Below are 23646 nucleotides of genomic sequence, written 5' to 3'. Positions count from 1 at the left end.
TTAGAAATTTGATCTAGTTGGATGTATGTGTTATTATAGAAAGACTGGTTGTTGTATGTTATTGTGCAGAAAGCTAAACAATAAACTATATATGTTCACTACCAGTTAATAAATCTAGCCAGACAGAAATGCATGTTGGGTAAACACATTACAGTTTTTACTTTATGAAGCCTTGTAAAGAAAGTAAAAAAAAAATCCAGTGGCCATATATGAAACCTTTATAACCTTTGTGTAAAAAATACTAAGCGGGTATTATGATTCAGCCATCAGATTAGAAACTAACTGCTGTTTCTCTTACGTAACGCATTTTTATAAAGAATGTTTCCATGACATTTTAAGTCATATTTGACTTCCAGTATCTATCTTTATTTAAATATTAATACTGAAAGAAACGTGTTTAAATGTAAAAAAAAAGCAAAAAACATTCACACAACCTTAGAATATTAGTGTTTTCTTTCATCCATATTTTGTATGTTGAAAGCTTATTTTATTTGTTTCAGTGAAACAAACCCACATGCTAAGTCTTACCTGAGAACCTGCGGCCTGTGTATGACACTACACTGATGTCTTTCTGGTCTTCCCGCCTCCAGAATATTTTGGGCGTTGGATAACCAGTTGCTTGGCAACGAAGACTTACTTTAGACATCTCGTCAGCAATAGTATCTGAACTCGTCCCGTCTTCGATAATAATAGGCGGTACTATAGAATATCAACAAACTCTTTCTCATTTCCACGGGTTCTTTGTTGAAAATGACTAACAAACGATATTTCATAGCCACATAACTTACGGAATGAATTCATAACTAGCCAGTCATTTTTAAATTAAGCACTTTTGTGGAGCAAACTTTTTATCATTACATATAAACAGAATAAAGCACGGAGATCTCGTTAATCTGATTTTACTAAATAAATTCTTCAACGTATTAAAATTAATAACTAGATTTATTTTAAACAATAATAATTGTATAACTTGTCACTCAGTGTACAATTGCGTATGTCAGTCTGACTATACGTTTCATGGTGTCTCTTAAAGTGTGTCCTTATGTATGTTTACCTTTTTTAGTTTGTTGTAGAAACCTAGATGTACCGGGTAAGTTATTTTAAAATGTTGTAACTAATATAGGTACCTATAAATGTTCTCAAACTAACCTCTAATAGTTTCCAAATATTAATTATCAAATAAAAATATTTGAAAATATAATATGATTCATAATTAATAGAACACCTATGGTCGTCATCAGGTTTTTAAAGTATTAGACATATATATGCTTATACGTGAATTAAAGTTCACTTTTTCATAAATAAAAACTGATAGTAAAAATGTAGTCGATTCCAAATTATAAGCTGAAAAAATATGGAATACCGTATTATAACGATGGAATGCTGTGTTATAACGATGTAATGATGTGTTATAACGATGTAATGATGTGTCATAACGATGTAATGATGTGTTATAACGATGGAATGCTGTGTTATAACGATGTAATGATGTGTTATAACGATGTAATGCTGAAATTAAAAGATTTTTAGATTTGATGATAAAACGCGTCCATACTAAATAAATTATCAATAACATTTAGTCTTATCTTCTAAAGTAAGATAATGCTGTGAAATGTCTTACGTGCATATCGAATCATCAGTTCCTATAAAATTTTACAGCGAGAGCTATTCAAACTAACATAATTTTCAAAATTTGACTTCTTCCCGAACAACTTTATATCTTCAGTCATAAATAAAGCTTCTCAACAACCAGATCTATCAAGGTAATGATATATCTGCCATACCTATATATCCACCCTCACAAAACCTCGAAGAAGAAATTAAACGCTGTAATAAATGGAGTCTTTCTACAAATTCCCTTTAATGTATGTTTAGACCTTTATTAGGAACTTGGAATTCTTTCATATATATATATATATAAAGATCGAATCTAGTTTTCGCAATAATCATTTGTCATTTATAAATTTTGCTGCCCAACGTGTGGGTGCGCTTCCATCGAGTCAACTGTCAGAAGATTAGAATATCATTTAAAAACATATCTAATCCTAAAACTTTCTTCATTCTTCAGATGAAGCCGAAATTAAAAAAGGTGCGCTACAAAACTTTTACTCGCAAATTAGAAGTAATTTCAGTTAATAAAATAATCATCGAAAACTTAATTTCAGAGAACTGAAGAGAAAATTCAACAAAGACGTTCTATGTGGAACTATGATTTGTTCTTTATATGCTAATAATAATAAAACAAAAACCAATAGAGTATAGAGTTACAAGTAGAAAGAAACTGACCCATGACGTCTAGATACCCAGTAATACTGATCATTGGTTCAGTGTTAATTTGGCACATGTAGTAGCCTCGATCCTCTTCCTTGACTTTCTTGATGTGTAGAAACCACTGCCTCATATTGTTGTTACTGACTTTTATCCTAGGATCTCGAGTAATGACATTCATGTCTATCGTCAACAAAGTCTGGGTGTCCATTTTTATCCATGCCACCTGGCGAGTTGAAACAGAATAAAGCTTCAGTGATTTCTTGTTTAATTTTTTTTTCCACTTTGAAATATGCTTGACGAAAACTTAAATATTACAATATCTTATAACAACAATAAAACGTTAAAATAAAAGAGATGCACCAAATCTTTGAAATGTCTTAACGTCACTACATAAGTAAAATTTTCCCAAGATTTGGATGACATATAAAGAAAACAAATGTCTTGGGTTGTTTTGTTTTTTAGAATTTCTGCATAAAGGCTATGCAGATGATCTCTGTACTTAATTTTAAACTGTAGGCAATAGGCAGTTAAGAAACGGCACACACCGTCGACTTCTTATCTACTCTGGCCTAACCCAAATGTGGGATTTCTCCTTCCCTCTTATAGTGTTGCCACAATTTCAAACTTGGAGTTTAGTTTTACGACAAAGGGATACAAACTTTAAATCCGCAGACTTGCAGTCACCAAGAACGCTGATGACTAAGCCACATCCAGCAAATATGCGTTTGGCACGTGATAATGACCTTTTGATAAAGTAGCTTTTTACTAATTTATAATATATAGGGCAAGTTTCATCCCCCTATTGTGTGTGACAATTGAAATAAGTAAGAACATTTATATGGTAGTGTATTATGAGATCACCAAGGCTAACAACGTCACTGTTTTAAAATAGATCTTTGGAAACTCAAAATTTGTAAACCAGTTCTTGAACAACGAAATTAAATATCAATTATTACAATATTTTGAGAAGATAATCACAAGGTATTACTTATGACCTGGAAACATGCATTTGTATAACAAAATACCCGAAAAATAGCATTTTTATAAACTTTTTTTATAGTATTTTACAAATCTTCTTACCAGTAAGATTGTATTTAATGTACGGAAGCAACAATAACTGTATAACTGGCTAGAATAAACAAAATAATTGTCCTTTGTTCGAAGTTGTATGGTTTGTTTGAAATTAAAAGATCAGTTTATTTTACAGTTAAGGTACTCTTACTGAACTTTACTCGCTAAATCAACAACATGATTTCCATTTACTAATATTGTCTGCAGTACGTCATAATTTTTCTTAACGTGAAACTTTAGAAAGCTGAACCAACCAGAAATCCTGTTCTAAAAGCACTGAAAAATGGGCTCGTTATGAACTTGTAATCCTAGGTAAAATTATGACTAAAGTATTAATATGGTGAAATTACCTTCTGAAGAGAAATGCCTTTCGGTTTTGTACACTTATTCTAGGCTATAATCTCTGTTTAAAAAAAACCCACTAAAACCACACATCAAAGTGTCTGTCTTATATGGTTCCTTCGTTTATTAAACACCAGAAAAAGTGTTATATTATACATATTTTGTACAATGGTGTGATGTTTTCTTTTCGTCATACAATTAGCATTTTTACCAAACTAATGCTTTGCAGCCTCTGAAAACACCTAAATATTCTTAATACTCCATATTTCTTAAATTGTATGGTTTGCCATTTACATTTAAATGTGTATATTACCCACTAGTCTCTCATCATTTATTATTCAATGTGTTGCTTAGTAAATCATTTAAGACTTAAATCTCTTAACTTCTGATGCACTGAGGATTAAGCAACAAAGACAAAATACGTTAAGATGGTAATTTTCATCATTCAAAATACGTTAAGATGGTAATTTTCATCATTCAAAATACGTTAAGACAATAATTTTCACTAGTCAGAATACTTTATAAATACCAAAATAATAGTTTAAATTCCAATTGGTTTCTTCAAATCCAAACGAAAAATTTTTGATATTCTTAATTTTCGCAAAAACATTAAGATTAATATATTCAAGTAATGTAAAACCTTAGCACATAAACTTTTATTCAAATAATTTTAGAACCGGTTTTGCTATATAGTAAGAGTATTTTGAAAACGTGGATAACTTGCCTGGTTCTTTATTGTTCATTGCCATAGCTTCTTCCCCTTTTGTGCCTCTGAATTATCCCATGGAAGTTTTATTTTTATTTTTGTATTTAATCACATAGCTATACAAAGAACTATCTATGCTCTGTCTACCTGGTTTCTAGCGTTTCTTATGTTATTTTGTATTGTTACACGTTATAATTTATCTCAGATGTGTGTCCGATTTATTATTTCACGTACGATACGTATTACTATTTCAAATAACCAAAATATGAATTTGAATTTATAAGTTAATTAAACGTCGGTATATATTCAATTTATGACACTTCCCAACAAGATTGATATACACAATTTTCTTTCTTAACACAAATATGTTTTAATATACAAAATAAAACGAAAACAATATAATTTATATTAACAGTTATTACAAACAATTATTTATATGCAAACATGTTTATAAACTCACAAACAACATTCAGTCTTCTATCTGGTCTGGAACTGAATATTTTCTCGACATTCACAAAAAGCGTATTAATTTCATGTTGATACAGAGTACACTTCTCTTGATGTATTGAAGCATACAAGTTTTTAATCGACGACAATATCTAATGTTTTCGTAGAAGTACTAACGTCCGAAGTTTATTCTCTAAAATTGAACGACTCATAATGCTCTAAATCAATAAACGTTCCTGGTCAAATTCTGTAGTTTTCTTATTAATAAGCGTTTATCACAATTGTAGCTCTAGTTATAACATACTAACTGTAGCGACCAAATAATATTCTATTACTGTCTCTACATTTTGTAGTAGCTAGCTTTTATACTCATTAGGCGATATTCTCGAAAGTTCAACAATATTTAAAGATACACTAGTGTTTTCGTAAAACATATATTGTTTATATTTACTATCGAGAACCTTCCACAAATTTGGAGAATAGGCGGGACTTGCGGAATACACATTTAATACGTCACATGCATCAAACTAAAACACGCATAGGTATTAACTTAAATATATAGCAGTAAATTAGTTACAGTAGCTAATAGTTTGTTTCAGCAAGATAAACTGTGTGAGTTATTTGTGATAATGTTTGAAGGTTACGGTTTTCCTCATTTTACAGATGGAACAGCTTCACAATATCAATCCAGCCACAGGCTGAAGAAGGGAAGCTTTAGGTTTTGGCTTTTATATCTACCAATTAGTTACTATTTCTAACTTTTAAATTAACAATATTCTATGCCCCTGACACCGAATATATAACTATAGCACCATAAAATGTGACAGTTAGGCAAAATGTGTTTCTTATACAGCGTTTGAAGATAAAATAAAGGAATGCCTGAAACTTTTCCTTAAATATTTCAAGCAGCCTATTGGTCATCCCAATTCGTACAAGCTCCAGTGTTAGTATAGCCCAGATAATATTGTCCATTCCTGTGGAGTCTTCATATCAACAATAGTGTAGTTGGTGGTTATCATCGCAGGTGCAAGACAGAGTATAACATGTAATTTTATGTGCTAGATATAAGATATTGGTGAATGAATGTAAACACTAAACAGTAAAGTACAAAAACTATTTGAAGTTAATATTTATTAAACATAACTTATATTACGGCACGGCAGAATGCTCAATGTTTGGGTAATTAATGTACTACATGACAGTTCCGATAATAGAGTACACCACAAATAATTCTTCAATACTTCTGGAAAGAGCAACTGAAATAAGTAGGCCCAGTATTTGTGTTACTACTTGAGATTCAAGGATAAAAATGATAATTTTAGATCGAAGAATGGAGTATGGAGATGTGTACCAGTTATAAATTAAAGGATTTGCAGTACCATTGCTGTAACTAATCGTAACATGATTTTCAACCTGTGATGCAGCTTATGCTTCCATAGAACTCTCATGCTAGAGATACTTCAGAATTTGCAAAAGGCATAGATTAGGTTACACCAGGGTGTTAATTAGACATGTTAGCATGCAAAAGTGATTTTCCTGACCACATTTATATCAAATCATTGAGTAGTGATGCAAGCCTTGTACTGCTGTGTTCAAACAAAAAGTTGTTGGTTCCGTTAAAGAGACTCATTCTATATATATATATATATAGTTCTCTCAGGGATACTAACAAGATAATTTTTGTTTGATGGATATTATTGACTACTTTATCAAATGAGCCAAAACGTATCCAGTGGTTGATACATCAGTACAGTATGTCACTAATGTGTTGGAAAGACAATGTATTGCATTATTTAGAGCAACTTCAAAAATCCACACAGCTCAAGAAACTAGTTTCAACAAAAAATTACTTGCTAAGTTATGTGCACTGCTAGTTATGGTGAAGATGCTTATTTTTCTTTCCAATCTTATGGTTTAGCAAAGTGGGTAATCAGGTTATCTCAGCAGATTCTCGCAAGGTTTGTTATTTCCAGATGAAGTGATTGTACATCATGATGACATATAATCCAACGAAGCAGAAGTTCATTAGTTGCTCTCTAAACCTGCTGATGTCTGACTGAGAAACAAAGCTAGTCATGGAAACGATATATGGTCTACTCACAATACATATATATATCACAGAGAAAATATGTCAGTATGTTATGGCATTCACCAGTTAATGCAATGAAGTTATGAATCAGAAACTAGGAAAGAGTGCCATATTGGAAAAGATAGGTTATGATAAAGTAAGTACTTGTCGTTTATTGTACTCTTTAAAAAAAACACTCAGTCCATCACAATTTACAACAGTAGCTATGCAGAAGTACAATGAAATGACTGACAAACTAAAGCTGTATATCCCTGATAAACTTCATGTACTAGATCAAAAATCAGAAGATATAACTCTTTGTTATAATTTTAACTCAGCAGATGAAGCTGAAGATGCTGGAAGAAATATTCTGATTGTTCAAGAATTGTAAGGAGTGTAAACATTAATGGAAGAGTCAATGACCAGTTAAAATAATAAAAATAGCCTCCAGGTTAATATGCTGGGATTAACTGCTAGATTAGACGTTGGAATCTTCACTTTTTTTAAAAACTAGATGCTCTTTGTTTTCTAAACTATCAAATTGTGTACCACAATGAGATATACGTACTGCATCATGCCATAGCTACATGGACTAAAGCAAATATGTCAGTACAATATTATGCTAATTTGGCTACTGATGATTTGGGCCAACTAAGGCAGTAATTGTATGCTGTTGAAAGATGTATTTAACCTGTGTCACTTTCACTGTACACTGATGTATCCTGAATAATATAGCATGAAAATTACCCTGATTGACTGAATTTTAGCAAAAAAACAAAGACGATTGTTAAGTGATAATAAACAAATATATGTAACTATAACCACAAACTGGCGTGTCGGAAACTACGGAATAGCGAGATATTAAGTATTTTTGTTTGATCGTTTGTTTTGAATTTTTTCGCAAAACTACGCGAGGGCTATCTGCGCTAGCCATCACTAATTTGACGGTGTAAGACTAGAGGGAAGGCAGCTAGTCAACATCGTCAACCATCAACCCTTAGGCTATTCTTTTACCAACGAATAGACCGGCGATTGATGGTCAAATTATAACGCCTACACGGCTGAAAGGACGAGCATGTTTGATATGATGGGGATTCGAACCTGTGATTCTCAGATTACAAGTCAGATCATTTAGTATTTTAAGACTGGATGGCACCTTATGCGACACATGAGTTAATGGCCAAGTCCAAGAGTTGTTTTAACAGGAACTGAATTTAGTTTACGCTGTGGCTGAATGCATTTCTTTATTATATGACAGCATAAGTTAAAACAATATTAGAATTCATGACACTGCTTCCAGTTTCAAGAAACGGAACATTTTTGAAAGTTGTCATATTTTCAAAAATTATAAACATTTATTTATGGAAAGGAGATTTAGGACGACAATTCTTTCTGCAATTTATATCAGTCCTTGTTATTGGACCAGATGTGGCGTAGCGGTTCGTGTGCCAGGCTACAGATTGAAAACCTTAACACTGGAACGTGATACGACTCTGAACATGATTCGTACTTGCATTTGTGGGACGTTATATCTGACAATCAAATTCAATATTCAGATCAGATTAAACGTATGGGCAGCAGGTGCCGCTGGTAGTTGTTCTCGCTGTGATCGCTACTTCTACTAAACTTAAGAATTTCTGACTTAGTCGTTTAGCTCATGCATCGCAAAATGTGTTGCTAAAATTTAAGATGTAGTTTTTTGATACGCTATTTCGTGTTAGTTGTTTCTAGACATAAACTAGATTTAAAATGACTACCAACTGGTATTCAAGCACCAGGATAGTCTTCAGACATTTACTTTTTCTAGAGTAAATTTTAAATAAATGCTAAGAGTCCTAATAAACAAGTTGCTGTAAGATACACAATTTGTCGAAAACAAAAGAGATCATCACTCTTTTGTTTTCCATGAAACATGAAACAAATTATCCACAAAAAAAAGAAAGCCCGAAACGCCTCGAAACACCAAATGACTTTATCACTTTAAACCTTTTAATAATAAAAAGTGATGTTAATAAGTAAAAAGAAAAAATAATATTAAGCTGATTAAACTAAATGATTCGATGTGTCTTCTCAAACAGGCTGAATAAATCGTGCACGAGGTCTTCCAATTTCTGAATAAGTTTCAGGAAACTAAGTCGACTATTTTCATTATGTAACACCAAAGTCATTAAAAAACGGTCGCCTTGTACAAATAATTGTATATAGTTATGGTTTTCTTTCAGTCATTTTTAACCTCCAAGTAATTGAATTGTAATATTGGCCTTTTAGGTAAATATTCACGAAATTTGATATTTTACCTGAATTTCACTCTTAAAATATCGTATTAATTTGTCATTTATTTCTATTTGTCGTACTTTTACTTAGAACTTTTGGATACTTATCTCAAGACATTCCTAATAAATCACTCAGAGAATAGCCAAAATTTACAGCTATTTATGCTTATGATGGGTGCACTTGAATTCCTAAATAAATGAAAGAATCGTTTTACCATAATTCTCCGTTGTTGATTCGTTACTTAGTACAAACTGGTGCAGTCATATCTCTATTAAAATATACAGAGGTAAGAAGGAAGCATAAATTAATATCAAACTATAACTTATATCATCATTATGTATTAAAATGTATGGCTTATATCTTTAAAAAATAATAATAAAATTAGGTCTAAGATTGAATGTATAGTATGGGTAAAATTAAAACCAAGATAATTGAAAAAACAAAAAGTACAGAACTGTTAAATACTTTTTAATTAATTTTACCTCCTACAATTACTGAGGAACCGACATGGCCAGATGGTTAAGGCACTCGACTCGTAATCCGAGAGTCGCAAATTCGAATCCCCGTCACACCAAACATACTTGCCCTTTCAGCCCTGAAGGTACCATAATGTAAGGGTCAATCCCAATACTCGTTGGTAAAAGAATATCCCAAGAGTTGGCAGTGTGCGGTGATGACTAACTGCCTTCCCTCTAGTCTTACGCTGTTAAATTAGGGACGACTAACGCAGATAACCTTCGTGTAGCTTTGCGCGAAATAAAAGTAAAATAAGCAATTAAACGTACAGTACGTATCATATTGACTGATAGCATGAGCCCAGAACCTAAAGAAATTAAAGAGTGAAAATGAATTTTGATAACGGACTCTCACATATTTATCTTTAAAAAATAGAAAAACTGATTCCATACAGCAATATTTTATAAACATCAATAATAAAGAACAGTATCGGAAATCTCTTCCAAACTTATAGCTCAATACAAAGTTTTTAACGTTCCTATCCAATTTAATATTGAATTATTTTTTCTTTTTTATAAATCTACTTTCGTCTCTTCAGACTCGCCTTTATTAAACATTGAAGAGGTTCGTTTACCTTCGAATCCCTTGATCTACCGTGACACGGTAAATGTAACGAGATAACGAATCTGCGCCAAACCGGCGTTTAACGATAGGGTGTAAATTCGTATACACTTGATAATGTCTCCTTTTCTTCACTGAAAAGGTTATCTATTACAATTCATTATGCGTCAAGGAAAGTTTAAGAGTTCTTTGAAAAAATAATCTTTACCCAGTAAATAAATTCAAGTCTTTAAAAATAGCTTTTTTATTATTATTTTGCAAGGCTAAAATACATCTGTATGTGTGACTATATAACCAAAATTGTATTACCTCACAGTCTGATGACAACGCTTTATTTTAATAGATAATATGAACTTGCAGATTTAACATTCGTTAAATTAATAATTGTCATAGTACAATAACTTAACACAGTATTTCATCAGCTGCACATTTACGTTGGTTTTTAATTAAAAATCTACTTTCATTTTCAATGAATCTTTATTTATTCGTTAATTAATATGAGTACTTGCTAAGCGCGCAATAACGGGAGTTCAAGTCTAACTTACCTGTATTTTCGCTTCTCTAGAAAACAAAACAAGAATATCACAGTTCTGAAATCTCTGCCAGCTAAACGTGTTTATTTCAGCAAAAACGTACCACATGTGATTCATTTTATGATTTTACAAGTGATTTGATACAAAAGTAAAGTTCAACAGGAATAATTAAAATTAATAACATTAGAATATACTCTGTCGAATGTGACAATAAAGTTTATTTCTTTCTAACAAAAAAAGTAAAATTATAAACAAACAATGTTTCCACTATTCATTTGACATTAGTGAAGCCAGAGTTATATTCATTGTGGCAAGTATGTGACATTAAAAATGTGGAACTTTGTTATTCCATATAAAAAATATACAACTATACCCCTGAATGGATACGTGTCTTGACATTTGTATATTATGTTAAAATAATAAATATGGATGGTAAACGTCGAAACATGTAAAGTTCACATTTTAGAAATGTTTTAATCGTGTATTAATTTTAACGTTGTGTGTTAGTTAATTATTATGTGTGTATATATTTTCTTATAGAAAAGCCACAGATGACTGTCTGCTGTGTCCACCAACGGGAATCGAACTCCTGTTCTCAGCGTTGTAAATCCGTATACTTACTACTGTTCTAGGCCCGGCATGGCCAAGCGTGTTAAAGCGTGCGACCCGTAATCTGAGGGCGCGGGTTCGAATCCCGGTCGCACCAAACATGCTCGCCCTCCCAGCCGTGGGGGCGTTATAATGTGACGGACAATCCCACTATTCGTTGGTAAAAGAGTAGCCCAAGAGTTGGCGGTGGGTGGTGATGACTAGCTGCCTTCCCTCTAGTCTTACACTGCTAAATTAGGGACGGCTGGCACAGATAGCTCTCGAGTTGCTTTGTGCGAAATTCCAAAACAAACAAACAAACAAAACTACTGTCCTAGCGGGGAACGTTATTATACCATATCCCTGAATATTTACTTCTATCTGATTCTATCTGGGAACTAGTTTACTAACTATCTGAGAGGATAAACGATAATATTAAATGAATAGTAATTTAATGTATTAAATACGAAAATCAGCTTCATTCGATCTATGATTAGTTCCAAACCTGGGAACTAGTTTACTAACTGTCTGATAGGATAAATGATGACATTAAATTAATAGCAATTATAAATGTAAAAGAAATCCTATAGAACATTTTTAATTAATGATACACACTGTTTTATATGCGTATAAAATGTTTCTATGATATATAATTTTTAAAAGGATTACCGAAAGAAATTTATGCTACGTAGAAACCGATAAAAGTATTTTTTTTGAAATTGTTATCCCAAAGATTAAAGTTTACGGACTTCAATTTTTATGTAAATGTGATATCGAGTTAATATCCGCCGAATAGGAAAAATACCAAACCCAAAAGAAGCAATACAGTTTTAAACTTATTTTCATTTTGTTTAAAGAATTGTTTGTTTTTGAATTTCGCAAAGCTACGCAAGGACTAACTGTGCTAGCCGTCCCTAATTTAGTAGTGTAAGACTAGAAGTAAAGTAGCTAGTCATCACCACTCACTGCCAACTTTTGGGCTACTCTTTTACCAATGAATAGTGGGATTGACAGTCTTATTATAACGACCCCATGGCTGAAAGGGCGAGCATATCTGATGTGACGGGGATTGAAACTCGCGACCCTCAGATTACGATCGAGCGCCTTAACCACCTGGCCATGCCGGACCTTGTTTAAAGAAAGGAAAACGACTAACATACTGAGTAAAAACCATATATTAAAATTATGAGCTCCAAAAACCGAAACTATGGTACTTACAAAGAAAACAATTTCATGGACATTTAGAAGATCACGAACATAACAAAATCATTTTCCTACGTTCTTGAGTTTATGTATCAAATAACCACAGTATAACAATAGAATACACTAACGTTTTTAGTAACTAAACCAAAGTAAACAAGCAAAAATATTAAAGTAGCTCTTTTTTTACAAGAACGTAAACCAATATTGAAACAGCACTAAGAAACAGTTTTATAACTGTACCTATTATTACTTAACGTTAACCACCATATATTAGGTCAACTATTTACAATAACGACCCCTATAATCTTACATCTGTCATCACTTTCTTCTCCATGACACATGCTCAGCAAAGGTTTATTCTTTAAAATCCCATTCTCAAACTGATAATGACGTAATGAGGTCGAAACGTTATTTATTCTGTGATTTTAAAATAAAAAGGTTCCTATATCCATATCAATCAACTATACACTGTAAAATAATTATCATGACAAAGCCAATTTCTTTTTTTTAATTCAAACAAAGTAACAAATTTGTTTTTAAACTTTTTACATCTATAATATCTCAACACATAAGGCTGAATTTTAATTTGTAAAGTTTATTAAAGAGGTAAGAATATCTGAATAGAAATTATTTTATCAAATTTTTAACAATTATATAAAGGAATGTACAATAAATTACCTTAGAATATTTAAATAATTTAATTGATTAGAAAAAAACTTGACTAAATGATGATTTATCAGATCTATTTACTTCAATTATAGAAGCCTCTGAACAAATCCTAATTTAAGAATTTTCTAAAGAGGTTAAATTTCTCTGTTTGAACGTAAAAGTTACCAACGTGCGAGTTAAAAACATGTTTTTACACTATTTTTATTTTCTAACCGAAATAAGATATTTCGTAACTATAATTAAAGTAAACATAATAATAATTTCGAACTCTTTTTATTTTGTACGAGTTACAAAAGAAGCGAGGAACTCTTCTCCATCAGACAAGGATAAGAGTTCGAATCACTTTTGTGTTTATAAATATTCTGAAGTTTCATATAGAAAGTTATCTTTTATTATCAGTTTATTGAAAGAGATAAACATGAAGCTAAAATATATTTTGCAGTTATAATTCAGTAGTAAACGATATAGCCTTTAAACACTACACTCAGTGTCCACTTTATTAGGTACACTTATTTTGTACCGAGCAGGACCACCTTTTGCCTCCAGAACAGCCTGAATTATTCGTATCATGCATTCAACAAAGTACAGAAAACATTCCTTAAGAATTTTGGCCCATATTGAATCGATAGCATCACGCAGTTCTTGCAAATTTGTCTGCCACACATTCATGCTGTGAACCTCTTGTTCTACCTCATCCCAAAGGTGTTTTATTGGATTGAGATATGGAGACTGTGTAGGCTATTGAAGTACATTGAAGTCACTATTATGTTCGTAGAACCAGCTTGAAAGATGGCATGCTTTGTGGCATGGCGTATTATTCTGCTGCAAGTAGCCATTGGAAAACGGGTAGACTGTGGCCATAAAGAGATGCACATGGTCAGCAATAATGACATTCAAATAATGCTTAACTGGCTTTAAGGGGCTTAATGTGTGGCAAAAAAAAAAGCATTGCCCACACAATTACACCACCACCACTAGCCTTTACTCGATGACACAAGGCAGAATGAATCAAGAGATTTATGCTATATTATGACCATACCATCTGCATGTCGCAGCAGAAATCGAGATTCAACAGACCAGACAACATTTTTTCCAATCCTCAATCGTCGAGTATTAGAGACCCCGTTCCCACTGTAGCCTCATCTTTCTGTTCTTAGCTGACAGGAGTAAAATTCGGCGTGGTCTTCTGCTGTGTAGCCCATCCACTTCAAGGTTTGACGCATTGTACGCTAAGAGATTCCCTTCTGCACAACACTGTTGTAAAGAATGGTTATTTGAGTATTTTTTGCCTTCCTGTCAGCTTGAACGGATCTGGCCATTTTCCTCTGATCTCTCTTATTAACAATGTACTGTTGTCCACAGGACTGCCGCTCACTGGATGTTTATTTTTCTTTGCACCATTCTTTATAAACTCTAAAGACTGTAGTGTGTGAAAATACCAAAAAATCAGCAGTTTCTGAGGTGCTGGAGCCACCATGTCTGGCACCAACAATCATTCCACGGTCAAAGTCGCTAGATCACGCATCTTCCCATTCTAATGATTTATCGAACAACAACTAAACCTCTTGACCACGTCTTCATGCTTTATATATTGAGTTACAGGAACATGATTCACTGTTTCGCTATTTTCGTTAAAGAGCAGATATACCACTTAACATTCCAATACGTACAACGATATTTACGTAATTTTAGAAGCCAATTTAAAGTACTGCCTTTCAATGCTAAATTTTCAAAGTTATATTGTATTAAAATTATTTTAAACAGACAGTTCTGATCTATTGAACAACGTAACTTATGCCATTGTTTAATTTATTTTTTTTATAAATATATGTTTATAGAAATACCTTGCAAGTTGGTATTTTGATTTTCTGATGCCTTTTTGCAAACAAACATGCCTGTGTAATACATCATCCAAACATAATGTTTCTCACACTAACAAGTTAAAAACACAATTTGCAATTATTAAGTATTTGGATAAACGGAGTGTAAATATGGACAGGGCAGCCCAGTAGTACAGAGGAATGTCTGCGGGCTTATACTTCTAGAAACTGGGTTTCCATACCCGAGGTAGAGAAAACACAAATATTATTTGTGTAGCTTTGTGCACAATAGCAACATAAACAAACTATTCATGGTAGGAAATTGTATTTACAAATTTTATTTTAACTCTTTCGCCAATTACTTGTTAGTGTTTTGAACAAAATTTGTTTCATTAAGAAATATTAATTTCAAAATACATAATGAACTCGGGATGTCTCTCTTGTTATTTACGGCGAAAAGATGAAGACAGCTGTATTCATTTTTGCCCAGTACAATGTTAAATCTCGAATTTCAGTAAAGGTTTACATGAGAAGTAAAAATATTGTATAGTTATAATTAAATGAAATAGGGTTATAATTTAAATTATCTTCTCCCAATATCAATCAGACAAACGAATTGAAATCTTTCCCAAACAAACAAGGATAAAAGAATATTCGCGCTTAAAAATGGAAAATCTATTTTTAGATGTATCGAAAACAAAATTGCTATTCGTTGTTTACAGTTATTTCCGTAAGCAATATAGAAAGTAAAATGCCAATCGGTAAATACAGAATATTTAGTAAGTAAACAATACATATGAATACTTATACTATTATTATATGATATATAGTAGTCAATTAATATGGCGTTCATACATCTCTGCAACTCAGTCTATGAAACAGCCAATCATCTTAAAAAAATAATTACATGAAATGTAACAGGCTACTTTTGCAAGCATATATCCATTTTAGTCACGTATATTATGTAGCAAGCCAACTCCTGACACCTTCTTTCATTTCTTTAGTCTAGGAAGGTCACGTAAATATAAAATAATACTGACATATGTTGAATAAGTAATATTATTAGCTTTTTATTCCACTGGGTTGTCCATCAGCGACTCAGCGATAAGTTTGTTTTAGAACAGAGCCGCATTCAGCTATCTGCTAATTTCACGGCGGGAATCGGATTCCGATTTCTGCGTTATAACTACGTACAAAAATTGCTGTCTCACCGGGGACTCCAGGGATAAGTCTACGAAATTATAATGCTAAAAATCTGGTTTCGATACACGTAGCAAACAGAACACATATAGTCTATCATGTAGCTTTGTGCATAATTACCAACAAACAAACTCACGTGAACAACAAGAGATTTGTTCGTAATCTTTTTATTTCTCTCTATATACATAAAAGGAAAGGCAGAGTTAACACATGTATAGTATACAACTGGCAGTTAAGACTCATCGTGCATGACATTGAATTTTGTTTGTTTTTTACAGCTTTGAAATTAAGCACAAAGCTACACAATGGGCTATTTGTGCTCTGCCCACTACGGGTATCCAAACCCGGATTTTAACGGTTCGATTCCACAGAAATATCGGTGTCACTGGGAGGCCGATAGTGAAGTAATACTGTATTTAATCTCATTTCACCCAAATATGCAAGAAAACGTTAGGAGTAAATAGTACAAAGTATGTTCATTTCTTTATTATACCACTTGCACTATTTATTACACTGCAGTATTTTATCTCCTCTAAGCGTTTTATATTTTGTGTATCTTAGTAACGTGTATATATAATCAATATATTTAATTTAAATAAAGTAACAAATTGTAATAAATACGTCCGTTGAAAGTTTTGAACATATTTTACATAATTTTATCGAAATCTGATAAATGTATTTATTTACACATATACAGAGAGAGGGTTTGTGTGTTTTTCTTACAGCAAAACCACATCGGGCTATCTACCGTGTGTCCACCGAGAGGAATCGAGCCCCTCATTTTATCGTTATAAATCTGAAGACTTACCGCTATACTAACGGGGTACTATACAGACCACCAGTTAATATAAATTTAAAAAAAAACACTTAATATTTTCAAGTTCGGTTTTGGAAAATAAAAGTAAGATTATAAAAAATGAACGTAAAGAGTATTCTATCATTATCACGTATTAGTATGTTATCAATTCAAATGTTAGATTCTTAAGCATAATTTTATCATTGAATTTTTCATTGCCATTGCATTTTACCTTAAATAATACGCAGAATATTTACTTACACGGTAATTTTTCCCGCCATTTTTCTTAATTATTGAATTTGTATGTTTGTGAAAATCATTCTTGTCTTTAGTTATGTGCGATATTTTTTTGTATATATTTTTTTGCTGTATATTATCTTCTGACTCTTACAAGAACTCCCGAACAATTACTATGGCAACAAAGTTTGTTTCTTCAAGAGAAAGAAGTCTGAAAACACGCAGAAAATCAAAATGATAAACTTGTGCTACTTTTTTAGTAGAAAGAACTTAAACTGAATGTTTAAGAGAACAAGTGTTATTTAGGATTAAAGTTTGTATATCTTATCTAACAGCTACTCTAATTATTTCGACTTCCGTTGTTCTGTATCCGCCGTAGGGATTGAATTCTGAATATTAACGTTGTAATCGTCACGTTTACCACTGAGCCACCACGTAGTATATTTGTAAGAACAAACCACTCTTTTGAAAAATATGTTTTTGCCTATAACTCTATGCTAGTCATAATCAATTAAAATAATGAAATAGTGAGATTCAGTTGGATTGGCTTTAGTTTCGAGCTGAGTCATATCTGTGCTAGCCGTCCCTAATTTTGCACTGTAAGACAAGAGGGAAGACAGCTAGTCATCACCACTCACAGCCAACTCTTGGGCTACTCTTCTACCAACCAATAGTTGTATTGACCGACACAGTATAACGCCCTCACGGCTGAAAGGGCGAGCATGTTTGGTGTAACAGGGTTTCGAAACTACGACCCTCAGATTACGGGTCGAGCTCCCTAACCACCTGGCCATGCCGAGCCCATATTCCTTGTGACCGAGCTTTCTAAGTTATATAAATCAATATACACATCACATATGCTACATAAAATCAACTCAGATTTATCATTTCATTGATTTAATACTCTGTGGTGTGGTCCGCGCTTGAATGATGACCATTTTCACGTTTATTATAGAGTTTTTTGATGGTTTATATGACAAGTAACTCCTCCCACTGTTCTTCGCCGCCCTTTAAAATATAGAAACTTCATTTTCCATGTCATATGGAGTCTCTACTAAATTAAACTTACGATAAAACATTTCATTTTCAGGATGAATCTAGTGCATTTTGTTAACGTATCAGCGCTATTTATCGGTTAGTTTCACCGATAATGGAAAATTAAGAAATCACTGTGTATTTCAACAGTCTACTGCACTCGACTTAACCTATTAAAATATTAAGTCCTAATAAAATACAAACTTAAAAGATGAAATAAAAGCAATGCCACATATTGAGTTAAGAGAGCATTTAGGGTACAAGCATTATATTTAAAACATAATTCAACTTGGTTATAAATAATACAGTTCTACTTTCTCAATTTGCAAGACCAGCAATTCTCTGCCAGTTTTATGTTTGTTAGCCCTCTTACGTTATGAGAACATATATGATGTAGAACATTTAGTGTTCTCCACGTTCTCACGTTGTTTTAATGTATTACGGGAGTCAAGTTTCTCAAAACTTACTTTATACATTCCAAGATTTTCCACAAAGCATTCTAGAACTGCATCTCGGCTAACGGCGGTTGTGACGTTAGGAATAGGGCCGGCAAAATCAGGAGGAAGGGCCTGGCTTGCTAAAACAATAATCAACTTATTAGTCTGCTTATTCGTGAGTAAATTCTTGTTCAAATATTGACAAATTGAAATAATTCAATTTCATTTTATAAAAGTTAGTTGTTAAGGATCTGGTATATATTTTGTGTGACATAATGCAATTATAATACATATATAAGTTGTTTAATTTAGAAAAATACAATTCTTCATGAATAGATCCGTATCAAGCTTTCTGTTAAAGCTTTGTTATTACTTTAAGTAATGTTTTCATGGTCGCTGCGCAACTTCAGGGGATAAATCTAAGATAATAAATTATACATATCACTGCATCTGAAAACAAACTAATCTATTAGATCCTTAAAGGAAACAAGGATGGGTGGTTACCTATAAAGAAAATACACACTTCATAGTATAATAAAAAACCTGCTAAAATGTCATCTACGATCACAAAGTTACATTAATCTATGACTAGTCAGTCACTTAGATAGCGGCAAAACCATCATTTATTTCTGCTGTCTAACTAATGAGGCAATAACCTATTATGTGTATTATGAATAATGCCATACTATTTCTTTTCTCTTATGTTTGTTGGTAAATATATTCTGTAACTATAGGACACTCTATGGACAAATAAATGTGTGAAACTGTGTGAAAAAGAGACTAAACAGAAACCGAAAATAGAATGGCTTTGTTCAGTTTTAGATGAACTTACTTTATTAAATAATAATAATATGTTTTTAGAAGCTCCGTTGATGTTAGTTAAAAATGGTTGCAAACCGCGTGAATATTTATGTGTTAAACCACTGTTATTCTGTTACTACAAAAATGTACAGTTGTTATGATTGCTTCCCATAAATTTAATTATGAGAATAACCCAAACGCAATCTTCAATTGAAACAAGCCTTTTTATGAGCAATATGCTAATACAGTAAATATATATAAAGTAATTGTATGCCTGCGTGCGTATGAACACATAGTAAGGAATGGTTTTCAAGATGTTACTGAAACGCTGATCTGTTATGTGTTACAGTTGTGAGCATTACACATAAGCTCCAGTGTTGAACATTATACAAAACATGAGGCATACCACCAAAATTATTTGGTGCAAAACACGCCGAAGGAATGTGAACAATACTGTCGCAGAATTAAAAGCATTCCATCTAGATACTTGTGAGTCATGGAGTGATTATCTACAAAACGTCAACTAACAAGGAAACTGGTTCAAAACAGCCTCGATTAGTAGATTAGAACATTGTACTTTGTAAACGTTAGACACGCCAAGCACCAAGTATGTTATGTAACATGTTTTCATTGCAATTTCTCAACACATTTACAGCCTCTGTAGTTGTTTTATAGCCCATCTTGTAAATAACACCTCAGAGTCAATATTAAATAAAACTAACACATTTTGTTATAGCATGATAAAATATGAAAAGTTATTTTGAGACGACCTTTTATATACTGTTAGTTACCTTGTTGCAAGACCATCAACTTATTATTTCTCTGGATTAACGATAAAAAACAGGAATTTTGCTTTCGAACAAATTTTATCTAAGACAAGCACTTGGAAGATTGCTAGTTATAAAGTAGATATTTCAGGGAATTACATGTTGTTGATTTCAAACCATGTGAAATTATAAACGTTGCTCAGAGTTGACTTCAAAAAACACTACTGTACGAATAATTCTGCTTCTATAGAAAATATACAGTGCTTTTTTTCAATATATAACCTAAAAATCTTGCTTTTTAAATATTATTTTACAGTAAGAACGGTGATATATCGTTTCATAAGCTTATTGCCGAACGGGTCGAAAATTTACTGTTAACTATATGTGTTTATGTTCGGGCGTAAACCGTTCAGTTAAAGTACTTTCATTCAGCACACCTCAATAACGTAATTTGGATACATATAGCATGACTAATTATTGAATTTATAATCTTTTGGAATGTTAAGTGTTTTCAGGAAGATATCTTAATTAACAAAATTACATACTAGATGTCAAAGTTGACTGCATTATTAACTTTGGATTATTTAACAACTTCTTTCAGAATTTTAAAAACAAGTATCTCATATTTGAGGAAGATAATAAAACTAGCTTCCATTTTAAACTTTCATAAAAGCTTCATTACTTCTTTGATTTAAGATTTAATTAGTCTTCGCCTATTCTCTCCTCTATCTTTCTTACTTTTTAAACGCATACCGAGATTTCGTTAAATTTGTCCAACGTATTCTATGTGTTAAAGGATTTATAATGCATTTATTTGACATCATATCTTAATTAACACAGAGAAGAAATCAATTAAGAGATAGGTGAAATATTATACGTGAAAGTCATTTGCCAAAGTTCAATAGTTTGACATAAGAAAAAATACATTTTTTATTTCCTCTAGAAGGTAACTGCGTAGAATTTTTCCTACGGAAAGCAAGAAAACGTAAATATAAAAAAAAAATTCCCGCCAGAAACACCTGGAAACCGAGAAACCTAAAGTAATTTCAAACTTTACTTAGAAGACCCTAGACCATTAAGTTGGTCAGAAGCGCTGAAAGGTAAGGATGGCGATCAAAACCTCATATAACATTGAGGATGCGATGATTAAACTTTCAAGCAAACTCAAAATATAGAACATTCGCTTTGAAGCTTTACATATATATATATATATAATGAAATAATACACTTGGTATTCTCTACCTAAATGAATGGATTAACAATCTACAATTTATAATTGGTCTGTATGGATATCTAACAACAATATTTTTATGTTATTTAATCCCGGTATGCGAACAGTTCTGTTGTCTCAATATAAAATACATATAGCCAATATATAAAAACAAATATATGTATATATTTATATAACATATTAGTAGTTGAAAAGGTAAAATACATTGTTACATTAGAATTTATAACAAACTACATAAAAATTTTAACGTTCTAATAAGCTTAACGACATTACAGTGCATTTCAAAAATTCTATTTACGTATTTCATGTTGTTATGAGATAAATAAAATTAAATAAAATAATGTTATTAAAAACGACATTTTAGAAATGTGATATATTATAAACTCATTCCACACCACGCACTTAAGAACTGTTCCTTGTAACTAAAGATATTCACAATTTACCTACTAACCCCACACATTCTGGGAATCTACCAGGTGATTAAACTTTAAGTAGCTACTTATTTCGTTTTCTATTTATGGATTTCCGACTACATCAGTTCACAAAATGAGTTACAATATTAATGCGCCGTTTTTTTCAGGAAACAAATACACCAGTCAAGCATCAAATATGTGAAAAAGTTACAAATTTTTGTTATTTATTTATACTGCCTTCTTTCAGAATTCCCTAATTGTATAAATTAACCATAGCTGGTGTTAACAATGATTTTTTTAAGAACTTAGTTAAATCCTGGTAAAAATAAAATTACCTTTTTTCCCTAGTGATTTATATAAAATTATAATCTGAGCGTTTTGCAACTGTTTTGAACAAAATAATATGTATCAGAATTTCAAATTAGGGACGGGATATACCGTTATTGCTTTCCGTTGTTGAAAAATTAACTTTCTGATATTCTGAAAGGCTAACAAAAATGTAAAAGCAAATAAGAGTAGAATGAATTGTTGATATTGTTGTTTTGAATTAAGTACAAAGCTACACTATCGGCTATCTGTGCTCTGCCCACCACGGGTATCGAAACCCGGTTTTTAGCGTTGTAGGTCCACAGAGCGACTGGGGGGCAGATTGACATTACCTCAAGAATAGTGCGTCATAGTCTAAATTGTGTAAATGTCTTAAAAAAGATGAGAAATACTTTCTGCCTATTTAAAATATCACTTATAACAATGAAATGGTTATGTACCAGTTTTGATAGAAAATTCTTTATATACATATACTAGGTGATCTATTAATATTTATCGATCAGATGAAATATTTACAATAGAAAATGCAAAGTCAAAAAGAGTTCCAGATTTGTTAATACTATCATTTACCTTATAATCATCAGCAAGTGGCAAACCTAAAGAACAGAAGTTTTGAATAAAAGTATTCAGAACAAGTATGAAATTAAATTGAACAGAATTACTGAAACGATTTGTTTGTTTTTGAATTTCGCGCAAAGCTACACGAGGGCTATCTGCGATAGCCGTCCCTAATTTAGCAGTGTAAGACTAGAGGAAAGGCAGCAAGTCATCACCACTCACGGCCAACTCTTGGGCTACTCTTTTACCAACGAATAGTGAGAATGACCGTCACATTATAACGCCCCCACGGCTTGGATATCGAGCATGTTTGATACGACCGGGGTTCGAACTCGTGACCCTCGGATTACGAGTCGAACGCCTTAACACGCTTGGCCATGCCAGGCCCGAGTGCAGCGAAAGTAATCGGTTTGATAGACAAAATTATAAAGTAAGTTTTTCTTGTACTAGTATAATAATGAGCTTCTGATACATAATTATATTAAATAAGCAAATATTAATATTCCATATTTGAACAAGTTCTAAGATTTTTCTTTTTTTAGGTTAGAACCTTAATAAATAAAGTTTAAAGTGTCAACAACGTTACATCTTGCAGAATAACTATAGGGTACAGCTTATTTTATGTGTTGAAAGATACTGAGTATTTGTAACAACACAGAAAGTGATATGACTGAAAAAAACACGTGTAATTTAGTTTCTCTAATGAAACATACAGAAAACATAAGTTGAGTTTAAAGTGGTTGGGTTGGTATACGTTGGTAATCTGAATTAGGCG

At 32.2% G+C, this 23646-nt stretch overlaps 1 protein-coding gene across 4 annotated transcripts in view; it reads right to left on the bottom strand.

The window, feature by feature from the left end:
- The window catches only part of LOC143249717 (lachesin-like), a 109981-nt gene that overhangs the window by 16001 nt on the left and 70334 nt on the right, over positions 1–23646 (bottom strand). For 3 of the 4 annotated variants that reach the window (XM_076500031.1, XM_076500030.1, XM_076500032.1), the window contains exons 2-4: positions 18805–18914; positions 2287–2494; positions 529–699 (exon numbers count right to left, since the gene is read on the bottom strand). In XM_076500031.1, the coding sequence (XP_076356146.1) occupies positions 529–699; positions 2287–2494; positions 18805–18914 (489 nt within the window). Of the gene's footprint in view, positions 1–528; positions 700–2286; positions 2495–9661; positions 9848–18804; positions 18915–23646 lie in introns of those variants that run through there. The other variant, XM_076500033.1, reaches the window with a different exon arrangement.

Source organism: Tachypleus tridentatus, chromosome 4 (assembly GCF_004210375.1).
Source record: "Tachypleus tridentatus isolate NWPU-2018 chromosome 4, ASM421037v1, whole genome shotgun sequence".
NCBI classification, from domain to species: domain Eukaryota; kingdom Metazoa; phylum Arthropoda; class Merostomata; order Xiphosura; family Limulidae; genus Tachypleus; species Tachypleus tridentatus.
Note: the sequence above shows the minus strand (reverse complement) of the source record. Positions and strands in the feature narration are given on the sequence as shown.